This window comes from Mercurialis annua, linkage group LG1-X (assembly GCF_937616625.2).
Source record: "Mercurialis annua linkage group LG1-X, ddMerAnnu1.2, whole genome shotgun sequence".
NCBI classification, from domain to species: Eukaryota; Viridiplantae; Streptophyta; class Magnoliopsida; order Malpighiales; family Euphorbiaceae; genus Mercurialis; species Mercurialis annua.
The window spans coordinates 68,646,105-68,665,238 of record NC_065570.1 but is presented as its reverse complement, the minus strand read 5'-3'; the positions used below and the strand labels follow the sequence as shown (position 1 = coordinate 68,665,238).

General features: G+C 27.4%; 1 protein-coding gene and 1 non-coding gene across 2 annotated transcripts; one reads left to right on the top strand and one right to left on the bottom strand.

Annotated features, from left to right (window-relative positions):
* The first annotated feature begins 7,379 nt into the window (after nt 1–7,379).
* LOC126663794 (probable alkaline/neutral invertase D) lies at nt 7,380–11,596 on the top strand. The gene is made up of 5 exons (XM_050356451.2): nt 7,380–7,529; nt 8,266–8,689; nt 9,209–9,640; nt 10,318–10,885; nt 11,014–11,596. The coding sequence occupies exons 2-5, from the start codon at nt 8,303–8,305 to the stop codon at nt 11,307–11,309; spliced, it is 1,683 nt and encodes a 560-aa protein (XP_050212408.1). The 5' UTR covers nt 7,380–7,529; nt 8,266–8,302; the 3' UTR covers nt 11,310–11,596.
* Nucleotides 11,597–15,525: 3,929 nt separating this feature from the next.
* TRNAE-UUC (transfer RNA glutamic acid (anticodon UUC)) lies at nt 15,526–15,597 on the bottom strand. Its single transcript has one exon. It is a non-coding gene; the product is annotated as a tRNA-Glu (tRNA).
* Between the last annotated feature and the right edge of the window lie 3,537 nt (nt 15,598–19,134).

Here is a 19,134-nt window from a genome sequence, read left to right as displayed (position 1 = left end):
TCCCTTTTATATATTTTTCTTTTGAGAGAAAAATATGGCATAAGATTAATCAAAATCGGTTACATCCGTAAGAGTTGTAGGAAAGTTATCAAACCATTCTTGCGGACCTAACAAATAACGAGCTGCTTGCACAAGCAAACGAGCAGCTGAATTTGCAAATCGCTTTACAAATAAAAAACAAATTATGTAACTGCTTTACTAAAAAACAACAATTATCTATGCCAATATCAACATTTGCTTAAAGCGTGAGTCCTTTTTATATAAAAAATACAATTTCGCTATACGTAACCCATTATGTGGGTCTCAACATTCGAATCAGTTTTTTCTACATTTAATATCTTTTGGTCAATGGTCATAAAAGCTTGCCAACTTGGATCTTATTTGGATTTGGTTGACCCCGTAATTCTTTCATATCTATCATTTTTTCTATTCTCCAAGAGAAAAAAAAATGTCATCTCTAAATTATAAATTTATAAACATATCTCTTTTAAAGAAATTTTATAAACCTATACTATTTACTATTTTATTTATAATTTTATAATGTTTTTTATCTTTAATTTTGAATTTTTTTTATAAAAAATATCTTCTTCTATTTTAATTCACAAATATCTTTTATTATTTTTAATAATTTATTTTATTTTTTATAGATTTTTTTCGGTGTTTTTTTATCGTATTTTTAGTGTAACTATGGAGTATTATAATGTATCTACTGTGTTTTTTAGTGTAACTGTGGTGTTTTTATAGAGTAATAATAGTGCATATATAATGTATATATGATGTCTTTGTAGTGTTCTTATAGTATATACCCTAAAAACACTGCAAATACATCATAAACACTGCAAATAAACCATAAACATTGCAAATGCAACATAGATATACTAGAAAACGGCAGAATACACTAAAAAACATTTATACAGTGAAAATACCAGAAATACACTATAAATACACCAAAACTACACTATAGCATATAAAAGCATTATAAATACACCATAAATCAATTCGTTTTTTACAAAATAAGTAGCATTAAAATAAATAAATAAATCTATGAATAAGAGAAAGACAAAACAATTATATGAATAATTGAACAATTTCATAAACAAATAAATAAATCATAGATATATAATAATTTATTTGTAAAATGTTTAAACCATCTCAAAAAATCTAAAAAATTACAAAAAATCTAAAAACGGTGTCGAGAAATCCATAGCGCGAAAGGAAAAGCGACCGGAAGAGACGAGAAACTCACCGAAAGTAGATGAACAGAAACGCGAACGGAATAGACGAACAAAAAAGCAACCGGAAGAGATAAACAGAAAATCAAACAGAAAAAATAAAAAAAGAGAGAAAGAGAGAAGAAAGAGAAAAAAAAAGGTGTGGATATGTAAAATTTTAACTTAAAATGAGATAGACCTCGTATGTATAGTAGATATTTTTGTAAATATCTTTGTTATTAGTGTAAAGTGAAGAATTATGAAAAGATGAACAAATTTGTTGAAACATATTTTAAAATGAGATATTTCAAAAAGAATCTCCTGTTTTTTTGTGAGCAATTTCTACCATAAAAATGCTTTTACATTCATTCATTAATCTTTTATTCTTTTTGTTTTTTAGTTGTCTATTTCGTCAAATAATTTTATCTATAATTAATTGTCCATTTAGAATTTTAAGATAACATTAGCTAGTATTATTTTTTAAATTTATTCCTCCCTAATAAATGACTCTATAACTCAATTTGCAAAGAATTTATTACATAGTAGGGTTATATTAGTATTTATTTCTATAATCTAAGACAAAAAGTCTACTTTCTTAATATGTACAATTTTAGTTAAATGAACAACTAAAAAAGAACGGAGGGAATAATAAGTAATTTTAATGTTTCGTATTTTAATATTTTTAAAAAATTTAAATTTTAAAATAACTATTTCATATTTTATCACTTTTTTATTTTCATAATTCCTTGACTTCTATCTTAATCTAATTGACATCGATATCATTTTTAAATATTTTTATTTTAATTGATAATTTTTATTTAAAATAATTTATTTTGTTTTTGTCAACTCTAATTTCGTTACCATATTATTTAATGTATTAAAAAAATAGTAAAATAGTATGTATTTAATTTAATATTAGGATAAAAAATATGTTTATCAATTTTTTTATTTTCGTATATGAGTGTATTAACAAATCTCAACTATGAGACGACACCTTAAACCTTTCATATCTAGATTAATCTCCACTCAAATCTGTAAATATTTTTGCAAAAGATAAAATTCTATTTTCAAATTTTAAACTACTGTATCTATCAGTATAATTTACACCCACAAATTTATTTATGATAGGAGAGCACCTCACCAACTATGCGTCTTGGGATTTTATTAATTTTCTTTAGATAATGTGCTAAGTTTTTTTTTTAAAAGATACTCCCTCCATTTGGAATTAGATGACGTTTTAAGAGATAGCTCACAAATTAAGAAACCAATCAATATGCATTTAATACAACAGTTATTGACTTATTTAACCCTATTAAAGAAATTGACTAGTGTCATCAACGTCCCATGTTGCTTGCTTTTCCTTTGAAAGGTAGAAGATGAGGGTAATAGTGGAATGTCAAAATTGAAAGTGTATGGAAATTACAAAACGTCATCTATTTGCAAACAAAATATTATCTCTAAAACGTCATCTAAATCCAAATGGAGGGAGTAAAAGTTATTGATAAGTCCATGTGACAAACCTCACTAATATTTAAGTCTCTGTAGTTAGTACTGTCTCACTTAAATAAACTCATATGATCATTAAAAATATACGAAAATGACCTACTGTTGACTTTGTTTAAAAATAGTTATTTTAAGAAATTAAATAAATACTTATAAGCTCTTGCGGTAAAAGTTCAAAACTATTTAATTTTTTATGCTAATTAACAATGCAATTAACCCTTTATAATTTCTAAAATAAATGTAAATTAACCGCACCATCAGTATATGTTGAAACCATCCGGTCTCAGAGCTTTATTATCATTGCAATTCATTAAACCCATGTAAATTTCTTCCATCTCAAATGGCTCTGTCAAATCAGCAACTTAATTCAAAGTGAGGGTCTTGAACTGAAGTAGGTTCATATTAAAAGGAACTATGAAGTCTCTCCTGAAGAGATTTATATAAAAAGAAGGCCAAATTGATTAAAAAGGCCAAAACTTTTATAAAAATTTCACCAAAGTTTAATTTTTTAAATTTTATCCAATTTGTCATGAAACGCATGATTTCGTCTCAATTATGTCTAATTACACACTTTTGTCTATGCGGGGTTGATGTGTGGCATTGCCACATCAGCGCTACGTCGCCACATGAGCAAAATTACATAGTTGAACAAAATCATGTGTTTCAGAACAAATTGGATAAAATTGAAAATTTTGGATCTTTGTGAAACTTTTATGAGTTTTGGCCTTTTTATCATTTGGCTAAAAAGAAGTAATACAAATTTTGATATCAGTCGGAGAAGTATAACAATTATTCTCAACAGTAATTTTCAAAATAGGGTTATTCTTGGCATGAATAATAGATGTCGTGTGGAAGAAGGATGTATTTTTGTCGCCTAATAAACTCCAATCCATACGCAATTTCTGAAATCAAAGTGATTGAATCTCTCTTGAATTAGTTGCTCAAAAATTAATAATTTAATTAAATGATCTCGTGTTATAAATTCAGGAAGCCATCGACCCTATTCTTCATTCCTTGTGTGTTGGTATGCATATTTAGAAATTATGGTAGTTGGATATGCCCAAATTGAAAGGCCAAATCTCTCCTAACCAAAAGGTACAAATTAAAGTAAAATCTAGCTAAACCATATATTTTTAGCATTGGAATGGTACTAATCAACTAACCTTCTTTATTTTTATTAGTATTATTTATTCTCTTCTTATTTGTTTAGCAATTCATATTTGAGGGATCTTTTTTTTGGAGTTAGGAAAGATTCTTTGCTGCAAGGACATATCTGTCATTTTATAGAGATTCTCATTCTTTTTAGATTCTTCCTCAATTTTTGGATTTACATTATTCATGATTGTAATTTACATGTCAAACATGATTATTTATTGGAAGAGATAAGTAATTTAAATTTCAAATTTCAAATTTCAAATTTAAACATATTTATTTTTCATGGAGAGAGCTAATAAGAACTGGTCTCTAGCTATGCAATTCACCTCTAATTTTAAGAAAGTAACAAGTTGAACACAAAATTATTGGGACTAAACTATATATTAAAGAAACCCAGTTCATGATTATTTTGTAGATATATGGTTCAACAGTTTTGAAATTAAATATAAATTGTTTAATTTTTAATAATTATTGTAAGTTTTTATAACCAACAACTGTTAATTTTTATTTTTAAAAGTTAAATTTGATTTTTTCCAGTCGAAAATCTATTTAACTTTATTAAAAATTTAAAACTTTTTGTGATAAAATACGATTTTATATTATAATATGAAAACTTCTTTAGACTAATTTAAAAGATTTACTTATTTATAAATTATATAAACTAAAAATTATTATATTATAATAATTATAATTTAAATACTTTGAGGTAATTAAATAATTTAATTTATATTTTTTTATTTTTCTAAATAAAATTGAATTATTTTCTAAATACCTATTTTTAGCAAATTATTTACACCATTTTATTTCATCTTTCCCTTATTTTCTACGCTACCTATTTTTCTAACTTATTTACAAAAAATATCCACTATATAAAGAAGCCTTGTTTCATTTTATATTAAATTTTTACATAGCCACTCCTTTTTTTCTCTCTTCTCTCAAATTTCTCTCTTCTTTTCTTCTTCTTTTTTTTTCTTCTTTTTCATTTGATTTTCAGTTTGTCTCCTCCGATTATTTTTCCGTTCGCGCTAGTCCGTTCGTCTCTTCCGTTCGCGCTATGGATTTCTCGACTCGTTTTTAGATTTGTGTAATTTTTTAGGTTTTTTGTAATAATTTAAACATTTTGTAAACAAATTATTGTAGATCTATAATTTTTTGTTTATAAAATTGTTCTATTATTCATATAATTATTTATTTTGTCTTCTCTTATTCATAGATTTGTTTATTACTACTGATTTTGTAAAGAACAAATTGATTTATGTTGCATTTGTAGAAATTTTATAATATATTAAGTATTTTCTGTGTTTTTTAGTATATCTATGGTGTTTTACAGTGTTTATAGTGTATTTTGCAGTGTTTCATGGTATAGATACAAAACACTACAAACTGCCATAAATATACTATAAATAAACTATATATACACTAATCTTACGCTATAAAAACATTATACATACACTATTATTACACTATAAAAAAATAAAAAAAATTGATGGAAAAAAATCTATAAAAATAAATAAATTATTAAAAACTGAAAAATGGGGCTGTGCAATCGGTCGGTTCGGTCGACCGAACCAAAAAACCAAAAACTGAAATTAGAAACCGAAAAAGATATTTGTGAAATTTTTAAAAAAAGTATTTTTTTGTAAATAAAAAAAGTCAAAAAAGAAAATCAAAACTTAACAGGTAAAAGTGTAAATAAATTATCAAAACATATATTTCAGAAAATTACCACAAATAAAATCTCTTATATAAATTTATTTATAATTTTTTTTACTTTCTTAACCATTTATCTTATACAATAATTTCTCTTATACAAATCATTTTAATTATTTTTCTTTAATACAACTCATCTTATTTATTTAAAAGATCATAAATTACACCAATCACAATTTAATATCAATCATGATTACTATTTAACTATTATTAATATATAATTCTTTTTACTATATTATGCTAATTTAACATACCAACACTAAAATTTTAATAAATAAATAATATACATTTGCTATCATGTAGCAGCATAGATTCTCTATTTATTTAATTTTGTTGTGTGGTTAATAGACAAAACTTTATAATATACTTTTAGTCATCAATTTAATTTATTAGTCAATAAATTATTATTTTTTCAAAGGTGAATAAATTAATTCAATGGACGAATAATAACCAAATAAATAATAATTATAAATAATATGAAACCGAATAACTTATTTAACTATATTACTATTAAATTCCCAGTACTGCATAGAATGAAACCAAATTTGAGATCCTTCAATTTTGTTACCGTCTTCTTAACTAACTAAATTAAGGCATAATTAACATTTACTTATAGATGATTATTATCTAACTGGATTTAAAACATAAACAACTTATTCATCATATAATACTAAACTTAGACATAACATAAATTTTGGATAAGTTATTTATCCATAAGACTGTTATTTCTTATTTATTTTTTGATTAGAAATGAATTTACCCATACCATTTATTGGGTAATTCTAGTACAGTTTCTAAATTCGCTAAACTAAGCACAAATTTAAGTACAATTAAGAGAAAACTTAAAACAAAAGCAATTTGTTCAGCATGGTCAAATTTGATCTAAATCCCCGTCATTGCTGACTCATTATAACCTAATTAATTTAATACTACATAATAAGAATATCCAAGATTTTGGCAACTTTTATGTCTAATCACTATATTGGTTATAATTAAAGTAATTTTTTTAAAGGATAAATAAAATATTCTCCGAATATAAAAAAATAAACTGTTTTTAATTTTTATATGATAAATAAAAGTAAACATGCAAATGGGAAAAAGTAAAAAATTAGATTTGAATTACCTAATAACCCCACCTAACTCCAACAAAAGAAAGTACTTCCTCCGTTTCAATAGAATTGTCCACTTTGAGAAATTTTTTTGTCCCAAAACTTTTGTCCACTTTTAAAAAGTAATTAATTTTTACACATAATTTTTCTATATTATTACCCCTATAAAAGATCCATTAATGAGTAAATTAGAAGTAAATAGTAAGTGGACCCTATATTAAATAGGGGTAGGACAAGAAAAGAAAAATAAGAAAAAGTTTACAAAATCTATAAACAATGATTGCTTTTTTTAAACTGTGTGATAAAGTCAAAGTGGACAACTCTATTGGGAGGGAGGGAGTACTAAATTTTAATTTCCACAGTAGTAATATTAACAACATAATCTGACGGTGATCAGAGAGTTAGGGGCCCACCAAAGAAACCGATAATACAAGTCATCAAGATAAAACACAATCTTGGGTCAAAATCGATCGATTTGTAAAAGAGAAAACTGTGTCGTTTTCTTCCACGTAGGACAATGGAAAGAAAATCATACCGAGTTAATTTTCACCTCGTGTGATTTCACCGGTTAAACCGGTCATCTATAAATGTCTCCAGTCAGTTTTCTTACACCAACATTAGAGCAGCCCCACAAAGACAGTGAGTTCCCTTTATTTCTCTCTCTTAATGTGTTTGTGTGTATAAATATAAGTAGTTTTACAAATGTTATCCTTTTCTCCTCTCTTTCTATTTTCTTCTCTTCTTTTATTTTCCTCTCCTCGCCGACCATTTTCCGGCGATTTCGCTGTTTACATTCTCGCCGGAAACCGCTCTCTCTTCACCATTTCTATTCTTTGCAAAGGTTTCTTTCTCTACACCATTATTCAAAATATTTCTTGAAAAAAAAATTCTTGTTGTTTTGTAGATCTGGTGTTACAGAAGGTTTTGAAAAAGCTCTATTTTAATTTGACTTTTTTTTTGAAGTAGTGTTGGGTTATGAGTTCATGCTATTTTTTTTTATTTGGCCGGATCTTGATCCAGTTTTCTTGATTTCAAGCTGAGCTTTTTTCCGAGAGAGAATGAAAATTAATGTTAAATGTAGCTGAAATTCAAGCGTAATGTATAATGCATGTGTTACTTTTTTTATTTTATTTTTATTTTTTGATTTGCCTGCATATGCTAGTCACCTATGTTTCTTCAATTTCTTGTTAATTATTTTTGCAGTTGTATATGTTTTTTATTTTTATTTTTGCAGTTGTATATGTTATCTCATCATTTTTTTTTTATTGTTGAGTAAACTGCAAACTGCAAATTGAAATATTGTTTTTATTATTTGATTGAAATGGTTGTCTGCATCAAAGAATTTTTCCACTGCTTTCACGCTTAAGTCTGAATCAAATAAATCTGGTTCAGCCAATATATGCATACAAAGGTTTGTTTGTTTTCTTGTCTTTATATACCTTAACTCTTCTGGCAAGAGTTGAATATTTTGATAAGAAAAATACATTTATAGCTAATTTTTTTGCTTTTATGGCAACCTTTGTGTTTATGTAGTTTTCGTATTGAGTTGCTAATTACTATATTTGTTTTGGTGATAGAATCAAAGAAGTAAGGAGTACATAAAGAGAGAAACAAATGGATGGGACTAAACAGATGGGACTTAGAAATGTGAGCTCCACATGCTCCATCTCCGAAATGGATGATTTCGATCTTTCCCGTCTTCTTGATAAGCCGCGGCTGAATATTGAGAGGCAAAGGTCATTTGATGAGAGGTCATTAAGTGAGCTTTCCATTGGGTTAGCAAGGGGAGGGCTTGATAACTATGAGTGCACCAATTCACCTGGAGGTAGATCAGGATTTGACACGCCTGCTTCTTCAACTCGTAACTCATTTGAGCCCCATCCAATGGTTGCCGATGCTTGGGAGGCTCTAAGGAAGTCCATGGTGTACTTTAGAGGCCAGCCTGTTGGTACTCTTGCTGCAATTGATCATGCCGCTGAGGAGGTTTTGAACTATGATCAGGTATTTCTCACTTCGAATACCTGGTATGATTTTTATAGCTTTTCAAGTGATGAATGTTGTCTTCATTTGGTTTGTATTATGTTGAAAACATGCTGTGAGATTGTGTCCAGTCTCTCTTAATGATCTGAATTCTTTGTGTTCTTCTAGAAGTATGGGAAAACTATCCTACATATTATAGACATGTCGATGTGTTAATTGGTTCGAGTCAAATGCTTGTATCATCTTTGGATTTGGTAAGAATACAAACCAAAGATAAAATGCTAATCTTGACTGTCAAAGATGCTGGAGATTGCATGAGATTGTTTTTGAGTAAAAAATATCAAGGTGGAATTTGATTATGGTAAATTTAATAGGAATATCTAATGATTGAAACATCTTAGTTTGAAGAAAATGACTTGTAAAAGCATAAAGTTATGATAAATGATTTGTTCCACCAGAAGGAATTTCAAAATAATTATAACAATACATATGAATATCCTTATTCCTCTTCTTATTAATCTTCCATCTCTTTCTGCTTAGATTTTTGTACGAGATTTTGTGCCCAGTGCACTGGCTTTTCTAATGAATGGTGAGCCTGAGATAGTGAAGAACTTCCTGTTGAAGACTCTACATCTTCAAGGGTGGGAAAAAAGAATAGACAGATTCAAGCTCGGAGATGGGGTAATGCCAGCTAGCTTTAAAGTTCTTCATGATCCTATTCGAAAAACGGATACCCTTATGGCAGATTTTGGTGAGAGTGCAATTGGAAGAGTAGCTCCTGTTGACTCTGGTTTCTGGTGGATCATTCTTCTTCGAGCTTATACTAAATCTACTGGGGATCATTCTCTGGCGGACTCTCCTGATTGCCAAAAGGGGATGAGACTTATTTTGACTTTGTGCTTATCGGAAGGGTTCGACACATTTCCAACACTTCTTTGTGCTGATGGATGCTCTATGGTTGATCGCAGAATGGTAATGATTCTTTTAGTCTCGTTTTTTAAAAGATTGATTTCCCTTGTATATCACTATACTTATCTGTGCATTTAAGTGAAATGGACACCTTTCATCAAATTTAATGATGCATTAGATGTAAATTTGTCTGATGAGTATTCTATGGTTATTTTCCTGCTTGTGCTTGATCTTGTTGTCTCGGAATAGAATAAATTAATTTATTTGGAATTTAATGGAGAAAATTATGATTGTTTTCCATATCATATCAATTAATAGACCAAGTATTTGTGTCTCAATAAATAGTTTCTTTTCTAATAGATTAATTCCGACTGAGCAATGTCTCATATGAGAAAAAGGCAGTGATCAATTTGGTTATATGTGGACCATGCGATTGTTAGTTATGCGTTTCCTCCCAAATTTAGAAAAGCAGTCTTTTTTTTGAAAAAATCTTAGAACATAAGATAATCTTGTTCATGTGCTTTCAATTTGTACAGTTGCCAGGAAGTCGTATCATCTTCCTTTTCTATGAGTTAGTTGATTTCCAAAAATAAATTTACCTTTCATTTTCGCAAAATGATATGCTATTGTATTATAAACCATCATGCATTAAGAATATGTGAAGCTTCATGATTCATCTTCTCTCTCTTGTTTTTTAGTATTTTTATTTAGCTTGTTCTAAAGCTACGATTTTACTGCAGGGAATATATGGTTATCCTATTGAAATTCAAGCACTATTTTTTATGGCATTGAGGAGTGCTTTGTCAATGTTAAAACAAGAAGGAGAAGGAAGAGAATGTAAAGAATGTATTGAGAAAATTGTGAAACGTTTGCATGCTTTGAGCTACCACATGAGACTTTACTTCTGGTTAGACTTTCAAAATTTAAATGACATTTACAGATATAAAACCGAGGAATACTCCCACACTGCAGTAAACAAATTCAACGTTATCCCTGATTCAATCCCAGAATGGCTATTTGACTTTATGCCAACACGCGGTGGCTATTTTATTGGAAATGTTAGTCCTGCAAGGATGGATTTTCGATGGTTTGCTTTAGGTAATTGTGTTGCAATTCTCTCATCTCTTGCAACTCCTGAGCAATCAAATGCTATAATGGATCTTATTGAAGCTCGCTGGGACGAGCTTGTTGGAGATATGCCTTTGAAAATATGTTATCCTGCAATAGAAGGTCATGAATGGCGAATCGTAACTGGTTGTGATCCGAAGAATACTAGATGGAGTTACCATAATGGAGGATCTTGGCCAGGTTTATTCCGATTTTGTTCTATTAATATTTCAATTCTTTTATCTTCTGTTTGACACAGTTTAGTGCTATAGTAGTTTGTGAGTGTGAATGCCAAATAACATTACTGTTGGTTGCTTTAATGGATGCAGTGCTTCTATGGCTGCTAACTGCTGCATGCATAAAAACGGGACGACCGCAAATTGCAAGACGAGCAATTGATCTTGCCGAGACGCGGTTGTTGAAAGATAGCTGGCCGGAATATTATGATGGGAAACTTGGGAGATTCATAGGTAAACAGGCGAGGAAATACCAGACGTGGTCGGTAGCGGGGTACTTGGTGGCAAAGATGATGCTGGAGGATCCGTCGCATTTGGGAATGATTTCTCTGGAAGAGGACAAGCAAATGAAGCCAGTGCTTAAGAGATCAACTTCTTGGACTTGCTAAAGATGCAAAGCAAGAAATTAGCAGAAAAAAGGTAAAAAAAGGCACAATTCTTTGGTGTTTGTATTGAAAGACTGGTTGTGTACAATAGATTGTGGTGAGAGACTACTTTCTTGCTTTTCAAATAAGACATACTTTTCTGCTGTTTTTGATTTAAGAAAAAACCAAAATTTTGGAAATGCTGTCCTTGATTGATAATAGGATTTTGAACAGCAGAAATGTTACAGAATTAGACTTTCCACGGGATGAGACTGGAAAATTTTACATAACAGACTTTTGAATTCTTACAATGTCTATACTCATTTTTCCCACTTTGATTTCTGCATATATGATGTTGCATTTCTGGTACTAAGATGCAGTTTAGGTAAATATAACTACTAAGAATTTCGAACCTTAGCGGCTTCGTGTTTTGTTCATGGATACAACCAATTAGACTTAGATAATGAGAGGCTATAAGAATTTACAACATTTACTCTTGTTTTTTTTTTACTTGTCCATCTAGGCAAATGCATTTGACTATAATTATTTGTTATTTTAGAATTTCAAGATGATTTTAATCATAATTTGCCAAATTTATTCCTTTTTAACAGGTGACTCTAAGTTTCAATTTACAAATCATTCATTAATGGGGTATTGAAAAACAGATCCTAACCTTTCATTTCTTTTTTGCGATTTAAGCCTAACGTTTGAAATGTTACGAAACAAATTCTAACCATTTCAGTTTTTGCATTTTATAGCCAAATTGTTTTTCGACCACTTTTTGTTAAAGATAATCTCACATTGCTTAGGAGAACCAATATAAATGAGTTTATAAGTGTAAAGGTTCAACCACTTATTAACTACTTCTAGTTATTAGGTAATGGTTGAACCTAAACACTCTCATAAGCATGTGTGGTTGTCACATTCTCACCAATTTATAATTAATTACTTCCGCCAATATTTCTAATACTTTTTGCATATGTGGCAGCTATATTTGGCATATTAAATTCCAACGTTTGAAAAATTTGTAAATAAAATTTCAATCTTTCACATTTTGGCACTTTGTAGTCTAAAAAAAAATGATAAAATGGCTGAAATTTGAGATGAGGCTACAAATTGCAAAAATTGGAAAGATTAAATTTTGTTTCGTAACGTTTTAAATGTAAGACTTAAATCGATAAAAAAAGTAAAACGTTAGAACTTATTTTGTCAATAATCCTTTATTAATCAATAGGGTTAAATTAGTATTTATATTTATAATTTAGATAAAAAAAATTACATTTTTTATGTGTACAACTTTGTCTTGGAGTACAAGTGAAACAAAACAAAGGGAGCAATTGGTTTGGTCTGAATAAATTATGAATGTTTTTTCTGGTAAATCTTCCTATAATTACTACTATTAGTATTCTCAAATCTCAATGCATTAGTTTGTTTTAGAAAAGAATAAGGATTGAGATTTAAATTTAAAGTTTTCATTTTAAAATATTGGTAAATAATGCAAAAGTTTAAAGTTTTTAAAAATAAAATTTTAAAATTTGGATATAATTGCAATAAATTTTTAAATTTAATTATAGAAATAAAAAAAAATCGGTCACAATTGATAAAAATTTAAAATGAATTTAAAAGGTAATTAGACCTGTAAAAATTAATTTTATTTATTATTATTGAATTATTAAATTCTAACACCAACTCAACTAATATGAATTTTTCATATTTGTTTTATTTTTAGAATAAATTTTTAAGTAGATTCAACTAATATGATATCACTATTAAAATGGGTACTTCATTTAATTTATCATTAGATAAACCTAATTTTATCTCTTATCTCCCTAAAGGTGTCTTCTCTCTTATAAATATCCCACCATTATAAAATAATGCCACTTTCATAAAATACTGTCAAAAGAGTTTCGTAGTTCAGTTAATTTTAGATTTATATACTTGTGATTTGTCGTATTATTCAAAAAAAGTAGAATAAGATATTTTGGTAATATTTATAAAAACAAAGGATCAACCGGCTTTCAAATTTATATTTATGAATCAAATAAGTATAATTCAATTTTTTGGGTCAATTAGATCACAAACTTGTATTTTCGGGATCAAACAATTCACTTTAGCCAATTAGGTCATTAAATTTGTGTCTCGTAATCAAATAAGTCTATATTTGAATATAAAGTCTTGGGGTTACTTGAGCTAAATTAAAAGAGTTTGGGGACCTAATTGACTGATAAAATTAAAAATGATTTAAAATGACTTATTTGATCCCGAAAACTCAAGTTTGGGATCTAATTGACCAAAAAAATTAAATTGTACTTATTTGATCTCTAGACACAAATTTAAGGACCGCATTGATTTTTTCTTCTTATTTATAAAGACTTCACTGGTTAATTATATCTATATATAAATTATAAGGACCGCATTGATTTTGATAGACCTTTCAATGAAAATACATTTATGTTTCTAAAACTCTAATCCGATACAAACAATCCTTAAACTTAAGTGAAAATAAAACTATTTTCTAACAGACAAATAAATGAAGTTAATCTAAGGAATTGATTTGCGCAAAATTTACAATTTTAAGAATCGAGCTACACTTAATTAAAATTTAGAGATATACATATTGTATCGTGAATGTAGAAGGTGTATATGCACATCTTGAAAATATAATTTAAATTTAAAATCTCTTCAAATATAGGTGAATATGCACCTTAAACCTTAAAATATAAAGTCGGTGAAAATATCCCTTTAAACTAAGCTTTGTTTATTTTTTCGTTGAAGAAAATCTGAATTCGCGATGATTTTACAACTTTAATGACTAAATTGCACCAAGTTAGAATTTAGAAATATTAATATTCTTTCACTAAATATTGAAAGGCGTATTTGCACTTTTTGCTTAATAAAAATTATAGAATAAGAGGAAAAACACATTTTTCACGACAAATAGCTCTAAAGTAATATAATTATTAATTTTAAGATTTAAAATCCATATTTGTACGTTATTTATATTTTGTATTATACTACAATTCATGATAAGTAAAAGAACAGACTTATCTTAGGTTCTCCACGTATGTCCTAATTTACACTTTTGTCTTTTTTATTTGAAGATCAAACTACGAGCTTCTATTTTTTTTTTAACGTTTTGGTCCTTCCTTTCAGTTCTGGTGTTAGTCAACTAAGCTAAAAGACTTAATCAAAAAAAATTAAAATTTAATTTAATCCTTAAATTTATATTTTAATTTGTATAATTTTTAAATAATTATTTGCATTTTAATTTTTTGAAAAAAAGTAATTTTTAGTTTTAAAAATTAAATATAGTAAGAAAAGTAAAAAAAGTTAAGAAAAATCAAAATAAAAGTAAAATAAAATAAAATAAAATAAAATAAAAGAAATTCAATTTATTAAGCTATTTTATAAATAATAAATTATTTATATTTATGTCAAAATTTTTTTTGAAAAAGTAAATTACAATTTTAATGTTTCAGTATAATTTTTTTAATTTAGTTGACTAACATTAAAAATAAATAAAAAGACTAAAATATTAATAGAAATAAAAATTAAAAAATTATATCATTTAAATTTCAAATAAAAAACAACAAATATAAATTATGATATATGTAAGAAGCTCATGAAAATTTGCTTTACATAAAATTACAAATTTTCTAATTTCCTGAGCAAGAATTATTTGATTTGAGATAAATTGAATGAACGGTTCAAAGATATTTTTACCATAATTTGTGATGGTATGAATTCTTTATGTGCTTAGGGTTATATACTTCACGATCCAAAAACGAATATAAATTGGCTTAATACATAGTTTGACCCCTGAACTTGTACCCTTTTACCCATCTAACCTCTAATCTTAACGTCTCACCTATCGAACCTCTGAACTTGTTAAATAATCCGATTTAACCCCTAAACTTGATAAATACGTAAATATTGAACCCCTCCGTGCCACCTGTCACTTGAAACATTCTAGAAGAAATTGTGTACGGAGGGGTTCAATATTTACGTTTTTATCAAGTTCAGGGGTCAAATCGGATTATTTGACAAGTTCAGAGGTTCGATAGAAGAGACGTTATGTTTAGGGATTTGATGGGTAAAAGGGTACAAATTCAGGGGTCAAACTATGTATTCAGCCAATATAAATTTCCTCTTCAAAAAATAAATAAATACACAAATAAATTGTGCCCCGCAATGAGCCGCACGTGTTTCCCAGCATTAAAATAAAAGAGAACAAAAAGAATTCCGATGCCGGGAATCGAACCCGGGTCTCCTGGGTGAAAGCCAGATATCCTAACCGCTGGACGACATCGGAATTATACTTAGATTTTAGAAGCAACTTTATTTAATCGTTAACAAGATAATCCCATGATCATTCCACCTTTTGTAATAAGCTCAAATAATCAACAAGGTAAGGTAATCCCATGATAACTGATAGATAAACATAACTATTTAACCCACCATATAATTCTTTTGAAGAACAGCTTGCTTTTCGACCGTCACCTCAATTTAGATATTACATATTCTTATATTTAGAGTAAATTACACCCCATATTATATTTTATGAAAATATCTTTTGCAAAAAGTATCCATAACTTTAGCAAGAATACGTAATCTTTTTTATATCTAGTCATTCTTTTTTTAAAACTCTCGGTTAAAACTCACAATTGAAATTATCATTTTTTTGTCTACGCTGCATTCGAAAATCAAATCAGCAAAAAAGAAAAAGAATTACAGCAATTGTCTCAAAAAGAAAAATAAATTCAAAACGTATTTTTTAAGATTAGGATTCGCTCAAGTTCATTTAAACTTGAAGGAGTTATGTTCACAATCTACACTATCCATTATAAAATGAACGGTGTAAATCATAAAAATACAATTTTAATTAAATTAATCTACACCGTTCATTTTATAATGAATGGTGTAGATCGTGAACATGACTCCTTCAAGTTCAAATAAACTTGAAGGAATTCCAATCCGTTTTTTTATCATAGTAGTAACATTAAAGCCTCACTTGGTTGGGGGTAAATAGACTAGGGAAGTTGTACTTTCCGGGAAGTAGCAAATATTTTTTACTTGGTTCAATTTATAAATTCTACTTCGCGGGAAGTTGGATGTTTGACTTCCTTTTAATTAGGGAAGTAACTTCCCTAACAAAACCCAAAGAAGTAGAATTTCCCTAACATTTTTGTTGTATTTTTCTAATTTAACCTTAACTTTTTCTTGTTTTTTCCTTTTTAAATTTATATAAAAATTATCATAGGATATTTTTGTCTTTTAATTAAAAACTAGTTTTGTACTTCTCAGGAAATAAAAATCAAAACAAATAATATTTATCAACTTGCTGAGAAGTTAACTTTTCAGGAACTATACTTTCCGGAAAGTTAATTTTTCGAGAATTGCTATAAAACGAACCAAGCGAGGCTTAAATTGCCTCATGTTAAGAGGCTTTTGAAGTGTGTGCAGGGATTTTCCCTAACACATACCATTAAGATTACAATTGTTTATTTCTTCTGATAATTATCATTAATTAACCATTTAGACTAATGATTATGCGCAATTGTGATTTTAGTTAATTTATCAGCTTTGTCCCTAAAATTGTTAAAGGAGATTAATTGGACTAATTATTCAAAAAAAAAAAAACGGCGCCTACACACCTTTAATAGTTAACAAAATATAGTATCCCAAGAATAAAAAATACATCTAATATACTTTGATAATTATGAAGATACATCAGAGATTTCATGTGTTCTTTAAATTTAATAGAAATAATAAAAATTTCTATCTATCTATAATTTAATTTTTAGTATTCATTAATAAAAAGTTAAATGTAATAGATATTTACTGTATAATACATATCTAGTTTATATAAAAAAAACTAGTGATAATATTCAAAGTATTTTTAATCACTATGTCAAAATTTTAGAATTTTATAATTCTTGTAGTATAAATCATGTTGTTAGAACTTACATATAAATAATTAAATAAATTTTATTTTTATATTATACTATTAAATAAGAAATGTATATATATATATATATATAATATTTTAATTTTATATAATATCTATTATTTATTAATAAAATATAAATTATCAATTATAAAATATAAATATAAGATAAAAAGGTTAAAACGATTGATTAACTAGTCTTGAACTGATTAATTATTCATTTTGAATGAATATTAGAGATTGACTCGATAGCTTGTTACAATTTTTTTTCCTGTTTTATACTAATTACTAACATCCGTTTATAATTAATCAAATTTATTTATATTTTAAAAATTATTATTAGTTTTATTAAAATTTTATGTAACTAATTTTATTTATAGAAAATTTCATTATTTAATATCTAATATTAGGGAAAAAAATTGATATAAGTTTTGAAATTTTGAAATGTGATATTTATTTTTCATAAATTCAAGAGGTGATAATATTTTTCATAATAGTTTAAATGAGTTGGATGTCTTGGATTTTATTGACTTTGTCAAACTGCAATCCTATCCATGATAACATATATATATGGCTAAGATATACCAACAGCGAAAGTTGGAGGGCATGCTGTAGTTGACTGGCCGAGTGCTTTGTTGCTTCTTCAACTTCAAAATTAAAATAAATTAAAATCTCTGAAACTTCCCCATTTTCTATTAACCCATGCTAACCAATTATGTTGAATAGATTGATAAATATAAATACATTAAATTTAGGGGTTGTGAGAGAAATTAAAAAATAATTTTAAAAAAATAATAAATATCCAACATGATATAAATTCAAAATCGCCAATAATAAAATTTAGGAAAAGGAAACATTATTAAAAAAGCTTATCATCTTTGGCCTTTATTCAAAACCAAATCTTGATGCAATCTACCTTCCAAGAGAAAAGTCTCAATTTCAAATAAATTTGATAGGAGAATGGCTCCCCTCAAGTTCAAATTCTCTCCATTTTCTTCAAGTCCACTTGAATTTTTAACACCTAAGCAAAATGACATTTAATTCCCTCCATTTTTATCATTTTGCTTAAGTGTCCAACATCTAAATAAACTTGAGTAAAATGGAGGGAATTTTAGACTTGAAGTGATCCACTCCTATTTGATAGATCATGATTATAAATTTACACCATTCATTTTATTACAAAACAAATAATGTTGATTAATTTTATTCAAATTGGTCCTTTTTAATTGAATAATACTATTTAACCTAACAAATCTAACCTACCTTATTATACCACATTATGTGGCAGGAAACGAGTGGATCAATTTAAAGTGGAAAATTGAAGAACACTTTTGGGTAGGAATTGAGCAAATAGAAACATGTCACGTAAGACTGTACAATAAGATGAGTTAGATCTATTGGGTTAAATAGTATTTTTCTTTTTAATCCATATCGTTCATTTTATAATAATTAGTGTAGATTTATTAAACATTACCAGTCAAGTTCATTTGAACTTTGTGAGAATCTCAACTTATGTTATTCCATAAGCATATTTGACAAAATTTACTTACTATTATTAGAAGAGCAACGGAAGAACAAAAAATGAAATAGAATAATACTTAAAATAATAAAAAAATTATTAGTAACTGATGGTAAAAAAACGAATGTTCATCGTGTTCTTACTTCTTTCTCTTCTTTATGGGTTGGAGTACTTTTTTCATCTTTGAAAGATTAATTTATTTTTAGGTATTTTAACTTAACGTTTTTTGTTTATTTGATTAGTAAACTTTGTTTGGTCTTATCCAATCTTTTAATCCTATATTTTTTATTTATATAGTCCCTGAATTTCTATTTAATCTTATTAGGTTCTTAAATTTAAATTTTTGTCTTATCTGATCCTTAAATTTTGAATTTTTGATTCCT

Excerpts from the sequence above, each read along its gene's own strand:
- LOC126663794 (XM_050356451.2), top strand. The coding sequence starts at position 8,303 with ATGGATGGGACTAAACAGATGGGACTTAGAAATGTGAGCTCCACATGC. Across the intron at positions 9,641-10,317 it reads CTATGGTTGATCGCAGAATG|GGAATATATGGTTATCCTAT; the intron begins GTAATGATTCTT and ends ATTTTACTGCAG. Across the intron at positions 10,886-11,013 it reads TAATGGAGGATCTTGGCCAG|TGCTTCTATGGCTGCTAACT; the intron begins GTTTATTCCGAT and ends TAATGGATGCAG.